Source organism: Desmodus rotundus, chromosome 5 (assembly GCF_022682495.2).
Source record: "Desmodus rotundus isolate HL8 chromosome 5, HLdesRot8A.1, whole genome shotgun sequence".
Classification (NCBI taxonomy): Eukaryota; Metazoa; Chordata; class Mammalia; order Chiroptera; family Phyllostomidae; genus Desmodus; species Desmodus rotundus.
Genome location: NC_071391.1, coordinates 12,133,247 through 12,140,829, shown reverse-complemented (window position 1 = coordinate 12,140,829; position 7,583 = coordinate 12,133,247). Strand labels below are relative to the sequence as shown.

General features: G+C 41.0%; 1 protein-coding gene across 1 annotated transcript; it reads left to right on the top strand.

Moving 5' to 3' along the window:
* The first annotated feature begins 2,011 nt into the window (after nt 1-2,011).
* Nucleotides 2,012-6,639, top strand: LOC112302673 (olfactory receptor 4C11). The gene is made up of 2 exons (XM_024558230.4): nt 2,012-2,155; nt 4,862-6,639. Exon 2 carries the CDS (start codon nt 4,903-4,905, stop codon nt 5,815-5,817), a length of 915 nt encoding a protein of 304 aa, XP_024413998.2. The 5' UTR covers nt 2,012-2,155; nt 4,862-4,902; the 3' UTR covers nt 5,818-6,639.
* Nucleotides 6,640-7,583: the final 944 nt, after the last annotated feature.

The window sequence follows — 7,583 nt, the reverse complement described above, 5'->3', positions numbered from 1 at the left end:
GCCATGTTGGTACAGAACAGATGATGGGGGGGTGGTGAACCACATAGTATTACGGAAAGGACCCCCCCCTTTCTCTCTGGTGGTGCAGCCCCAACCTACTAGTTTCCCTTGCCCGTCGCCTGAGGAAAGATGTCTCTCAATGCCACACACTGTTTTGGGGCCCCCCTCTTGGCTGCACCCAGTTACAATGTGAAGATGGAGGCAGGGACTGGGGTGACGTATCTACAAGCTGTGGAACTCCAAAGGTTGCCAGAAAACCACCAGGAGATGGGGTGCAGCTCGGAAAAGACTGACCTCATATCCTCAGAGGGAAACGTATAATGAAGTCAAATGAAAAGATGAAATATGACTGTTTTTGACAATATGAATGGGCCTTGAGAATACCAGGCTAAGTGAAATAAGTCAGACAGAAAAAGTTAAGAATCATGTGATTTCATTCATATGTGAGATATTAAAGTGGCAGTAACAAAGAACCAAGAAAAACAAAAACTCCCAGACACAAAAAAACGGCACAGTGATTGCCAGAAGGAAAGGAGTTGAGGGGGGTGAGTGAAGGGTAAAGAGGGTCAAATATATGATGTAAGAAGATTTGACTATGGGTGGTGGACACACAGTTCAATATGTAGGTGATGTATCTTAGAACCGCACTCCTGACACCTGTATAGTTTTATTAGCCAATGTCACCTCAATACATTTAATTAAGAAAATAGGAAAAAAGATAGCAACAACCAGCATTATGCTAAATGAAAACATCAGCTAATAAAACAAAAAAGTACAACCAAGTAATAAAGAGCAGAGGCAAAAATATATGAATATGAAGCGAAGAAAAGAAAATTCAAGTCTGGTTCCATGAAGCGATGTAGGAAGTTGATGAACTCCATGTGGTGACAGTTATGTGTGTGTATCCATTCATCAAAACTCATTTCCTATACGTTTCAAAATAGTGTATCTCATTATTCATAAATGACAGTTTCTTTACTTACTGATTTAGTGACTTCACATTATTTTAGAAATTATGGAAACTTTAGTAGTTTTCATTGTAATTATATTTTATCAATATTATTGCGATTTGTGTAATAATTATTTTATGTACTTATAACATTTTGTAGAATAGGAAACTGGGAGGAAAAACTTGCCTAAAGTCACAGAAACAAAAGGATAGAGCTCGAATACATGGTATCCCATGTGTCTGAACATTCACCTGGGCTCTGAACTTTGTCTGCCATTAGAAAAGATTTGAGTTAAAAGACAGAGCCTTGGTAAACTTCAGAAGTCTATGCCTAAGTGTGCCTTAGAAAACATGGTTTTCCCCCGGAGCAGGGTGCTGGGTGGAGCACTTGGTAACTGAAATGGGAGGTGTCCCTTAGGGCAGACTGGGAGGGGAGGAGGGCTCTGACAGCAGACTCTGCCTGTTGACAGCCTATTTGGGATAAATTGGCCCCAGGGTTTGCTGTGATCCTGTGTTAAATGGGCTAAGAAGCTTGCTGAGCAAAGTGGTCAGGCTTGGGAGGGAAGGGTGGAGTCCTCGTCCCTCCTGAGGCTGGCATTTTTGAACTTTTATGAAATTGCTATAAATATCTGATGGAGGAAAACAGAACTTTTTAATTTGGGTGCTGTGCAGGGGAATGTTTTAGGGTAACAGAGCTGGCCTTACAGATGTTTCTACCACAGGATAGTGGGGATTCAGTGGGGATATCTCCTTTTTACTCTAGAAAGTTCTAAGAAACCTTCTGCTGATATTCCAGACCCTTTTGGTGAGTCTCGTTCACACTTTGTAGGACAGGTTGGCCATCCCCAGAGTATCTCCCCTCTCCATAGATCCTGCACCAGACAGCCAGGTGGATCCCTGTATGTTGTGCAGTTTACATGTTGCAAACACATGTGAAGGTAAATCAGAGCTACAAGAGTGAGAACTCTGAGCTCTCCTCTGGTTTTGCCTCTTTGTTTAAAAGACAAAGGTCTTCAAGCCACACTGAACTGTTTTCTTTTTCTTGCCTCCCACTCAGGACTGTGTTTTGGGGAGTTGCCATCATCCAGCTCTGTCTCCTGAAAAACCTGAGGTTCCAGGACTATATTCCCCACAGCGCTGAGAGATTCTGATGCATCAGAGTCCCCCAGCTACCACTGGCATCTGCTGGATGCAGCGCTGTCTCAGGTTTGATTCTTATTGGAAAGGGGGGTACAGTGAAGGAAGCAGGGGTATCATATACCTCCCTCTGCCTCTGCCTTAGGGTCAGGAAAAGTATAAAGGTGGATATTAATAACATACAATCAGTATTTATGGATACTGATGATCAATAATGTGATTCTATAATACTACAGTGTTGATTGTTCTAATCTTAATGATACCAACCTTGGCTGTATAACACCCACCATCACTCCAGCTTCCAGCCAAAAATCAATCCTCTTTCTTGGGAGGGAGGACCAGACAATAAGGTGCATGGAAGAGACAGAAGCAAAATTGTCTAGTGAAACTCTAGGGCTAAGTAATTACACTTTATCCCTAACATGGTCTGTGCTCACCCAGCACTGTAGGGCTTTCCTTGGCTCAGCCCTTGATTCCTCTTCCTTCTTTTCCCCACATGCACACATTCGCCCTTTGGCTCTGATTCCTGACATCGTTTTCTAACCTCTCTATCCCGTCCTCGTCACTGTTAGTTTCTGAATATACATATAAAGTGCTGATTTCTTTGCCCCATCCCAAAGTTTGCATCCAATGCATAGTCAGGACACGTCAGCTAATAGCAGTGGTTTCTCCTCTATCAGTCTAAGGTTTCTGGGTTTGAAGTGGCTCTGCCAGGTGGTTGAAGTCTGATGCTTTGCAGGAACGGGTGGAGTAGAGTGTTAGAGAACTGCCCTGGAGCCCCAAGGTTTGACTTCTGGTCCTAGCTCCTCTCTTACTACTGTCTGCTAACCTCTGCCTCTCAGCTCAGCCTGAAGTGCACAAAATAAGACAACATGAACTCGCCTTATGGGATAGTGTAAAGTCCAATGAACAAAAGATATGAAAGTAAACATGAGGAAGGGCTACAATTGAGAACGCATGATTCCACACATACACACACACACTTTAACATTGGAAGGCCATTAGCAAGAAAGTGATTTGACTGGTAAAAGCAGGAAGACTTTGCTGGGGAGATGGCATTTCAGCTGTGAACTCCCTATACAGGTAGCTTCGGGTAGGGAGGTTGTATCTGAGGAAGGTCACCTAGCTGCTGTGAGATACGGGAAATTCAGATAACAGATACTCTGGGCAGTGTGAGGCTTGGCTGGAACACACAGAAGCAAAGCACTGAGACAAACTAGTGGAGAGCCGGATGTTGGCGGGAATTGGAGGGCTCTGACAGCCACAGTGAGTATTTCAGTCACTGCCTTTGAAAACCATAGCAACGGTTTCATTACATGAGGGTTCATTATATTTTCAAAGCTTTTTCTTTTCCAGGGTAAGGAGGAGGTAAAAGGAGGGAGAGGACAGAGAGAGTGAGAAGAGGGCATATCTGAAATTTTCTCTCTGTTTAGAAATACAGATGGTCCAGGGGAGGATTCAGTTAAAGAATTCTAGGATTGACCGTTTGTAATACTGACGTTTATGAAATACCTGCCTGGTTGTCTCATATGTATGAGGTAGTAATTCACACGTTAAATACCCAGATAGACATCTCGCTCAAAGTGTTTTTTTCCTCTATATTGTGTGAGATATTATATACTATTAGATAGTATGTGAAAGGAATTTCATTCTCTGAGTTGTGAATATAAAATTAGCTCTGTTTTAGGACAGTGAAAATACTCTGTAGGTTTTTGTAATGATGGCCCCCTGTCATTAGACATTTATCCCGACCCATGCCATCTATCATCATCATGAGCCCTAAATTAGCTATGGGTTTGGTGTAATTATGATGGGTCACTGTAGGTTCATCCTTATGGCAGGTGCACCACTCTGGAGGAGGATGTCCATAATTGTGTGTGGGGTGTCATGTATGTGTGGAGGCAGAGACTATGTGGATAATCTCTGTAGCTTCCTCTCAGTTGTCCTGTGAACCTGAAACTTCTCAAATATAAAGTGTTAAAAAATGATATTGACAACAGATATAACTATTGGAGCTAAGGGGAGATTTTAATTTTGCTGAGCCCCACAGAGAGTGATTGAAAGCAAGCCCCTGACCCTTCTGTCAGAAAGGAAGTGACAGGTCAGAGCCACTATCCCATCATACATGGGGTCCCTGCAGGCCAGTCTGTATTTTGTTGGGGACACCTGTATGCTTTCCACCAAGTTTCTATGTGCAGGGAATAGAAAGACAGACATCTTCAGAGGAACTCTGACATCTTGAAGGAGGTAGGCACTTCATTATAGAGCAGCTCAAAGTCTAGTTGGACCATATTTAGAAACAAACAATGACTAACTTTTGTTAAATTAATCAGATAGGTAATTTTTTCTTAGGTGATGGATAATCTTAATAAAACCTATCTCCATGTTTTATATTCCTCCAAAATTTACATTTTACCAATAACAATATATTCAAACCTCATAACCTGTTCTTCTTGGCTTTTAGGTAGGAAGAAATCTTACTTATCCAAGATTTCTTCCTGTAGATTGAGAATCTGGCTACAATAGCGGATTCTTATTGAGCTTTTCTCTATTTGCTGATACATTTGCCTTATGCATAAAAATAGGCATATACCATGTGCAAAAGCTTTGGTCCAATGCAGTGAGTTTCTGAACAACAGATCAATCTGGGAGGGCCTTGGACATCTGCAGGTTGACAAAGATTCATAGGGGATTCAAGGCAGGATAGAGTAGAAACAAGAAATTTAGAGTTCAGTCACTGATCTCAAGCTGACTCTTCGTTTCTTCTGTCTGCAGACGAAACCTTGGTCAACTGCATCCTACGTACAGACTCCAGCATGGCAATGAATAGCAGTGTGATTGAATTCATTTTGTTTGGGTTGACACAGGATGCAGGAAAGCAGAAAGCAGTATTTGTGGTCTTCTTGATTCTTTACCTTGCGACACTGTCATGGAACTTTCTCATTGTAGTGACTATTAAAAGCAGCAAGACCCTTGGGAGTCCCATGTACTTCTTCCTGTTCTATCTGTCCTTTGCTGATGCCTGCTTCTCTACAACCACTGCCCCCAGGTTGATTGTGAATGCCCTTTCTCAGAAGAAGACAATTTCCTACAATGAGTGCATGACTCAGCTATTTTCAGTCCACTTCTTTGGGTGCATGGAGGTCTTTGTGCTCATCCTCATGGCCTTTGATCGCTATGTCGCCATTTGTAAGCCCTTGCAATACCCAAACATCATGAGCCAACGAGTCTGTGGCGTGTTGGTGATTCTGGCCTGGGCAGGATCTTGTATGCACTCTTCAGCACAGATTATCCTGGCTTTGCAATTGCCCTTCTGTGGCCCCAATGTGATTGATCATTATTTTTGTGATTTGCAGCCCTTGTTGAAACTTGCCTGCATGGACACATATGTGATAAATTTGCTAGTTGTCTCTAATAGTGGGGCTATTTGCATGGTGAGTTTCATAATCCTGCTTACATCCTATGTTGTCATCTTGTACTCTCTGAGAAACTACAGCAGAGAAGGAAAGCGAAAAGCCCTTTCCACATGCACATCCCACTTTATTGTGGTTGTCATATTTTTTGGGCCATGTATATTCATATACACACGCCCGCCAACCACATTTTCAGTAGACAAGATGGTGGCTGTATTTTATACAATTGGGACACCCTTGCTCAACCCTCTGATCTACACACTGAGGAATGCAGAGGTGAAAATTGCCATAAAAAAGTTATGGTGTAACAAAGCATGACTTCAGTTAATGAATAGTATATGGGGACTCTAATGTGTACTTCCTTAATATCTTAGTTGTGTTTCATGTGCATGAAAGCTAAACTTTTTTTGTGGGGAAACAAACAAGAAATCTGAGAGGATTGTATTAGAACATGGTTATTACTTAAGGTCCATAACCATTTTGAACACCCTACAATGAACCTTGCTTCAATTCTATCAACATTTGGTCACACTCATTAGGTCATTTAACTTCCTATACAATATTTCTTCGGAATGAAAAGTACTGACAAATGACAGAATAAGTATATGTGCTTGTGTGTGTGTATATGCCCCGATTTATTCCTACATTTCGTTCTTGTCCTTATGAGTGCAGTCACCAGAGCTAATGGCTAGGGCCTGGACACATAGACTGAAATTGCCATCGTGACAACATGATGATTAGAGAAGACGTTCAGAGAAATAGCTCCTCTGGAATGTGTGCCTTGGATCCTTCACTGGGGGTGTCTACACTGATGAACCCAACAAGTCCAATAAAAACCAGAAACATTTGTGAAAACCTGGACTGTCTCTGGAAAACTTCTCAAATTAATTCTGTGCATGGTGCGGGAGGGAGGACAACACAGCACTGTCAGCGAGTCAGTTGCTCTTTGGGGTCTTTCCACTGGTCCTCACAAAAGGAGAGGAAGAGGCAGTAGAGAGTCTGGTAGCAGAAATTAGGGATGTTCAGGGAAGAAGATGGGACAGAGAAGAATGCATGATGAAGAGAGAGGGAGAAAGGAAAGTGGAAATCTTGTCCAATTGGGAGAGAAGGAGCTTTATCTTTCTTAGTTGTTGATCATTACTTTTGGGTGTATAAACATTTGCAGGAAAATAATGAATTTTCCTTAAATAAAGAATACCCTTAAATAAGGATATTGTTATCTGTTCTTGATTTTCCTTTGCTGTTATGTTTATTTGGGTAACAGGAAAGTTTTGTTGTCATTTGCTTCTATAGTATCTCAAAACTCAAATTCAGATTTTTGGAGAAGAATCTGGTATTAAAAGTGAGGTCTAGTACTTCTTAAATTTGGTCTTTTAGCTTTATTGGGAATATTTTAAAGTGTGTTTTTTCATATGGAAGACAACCTAATCCATGTTCATAATTCACATCCCCCTCCAACTCCACTTCAATTTCATAGCCTCATAATTAAGTACTGTCATGTCAGTACCCAAGTTTATAATTACCATCAAATTTGCAGAGAAAGTATTACTCCTAGTCATATGGGCTAATGATAAAGGAACACAATAAACTCATAAGTATGTGAAGCATGTCCATCAACTGAAGACAAAATGTTATGTTGCACCAAAGATTCCCAATAGTTCTGGTTTAGGCAAGTGGGGGCAGAATAAATATGTGAGTCCCAAATGGGACATTTGTCAGAGCTCTCAATACCATATTCACAGGTAGCTATTTGGATTTATACTCTTTCAAATGAACAGTTTTCTTAATTTCTTACAGTTTTGTTTTGAGGGTATTTGAACGTGGCCTTACGAAGATTATATTTCACTAAAATTGATTCTCAAATAACCAAGACACTCAAAATAAAACCTCAATTCTTACCTCTTGTTATTCCTTCAAATTTATTGTAGCATGAGAAAAATGTTTATTTGTGACTAAATGAAAACTCAGAAAGCTTCAGGAATTTCCTTCTCATTATTAGACAAAGGAGAGCCCAGATCTCTTTATATTTTAGATAAGGGCTCAATTAGAGAAGGTGGGAGAAACATAATGGAATAAATAGACTG

Coding starts and splice junctions, on each gene's coding strand:
- LOC112302673 (XM_024558230.4), top strand. CDS start 4,903: ATGGCAATGAATAGCAGTGTGATTGAATTCATTTTGTTTGGGTTGACA.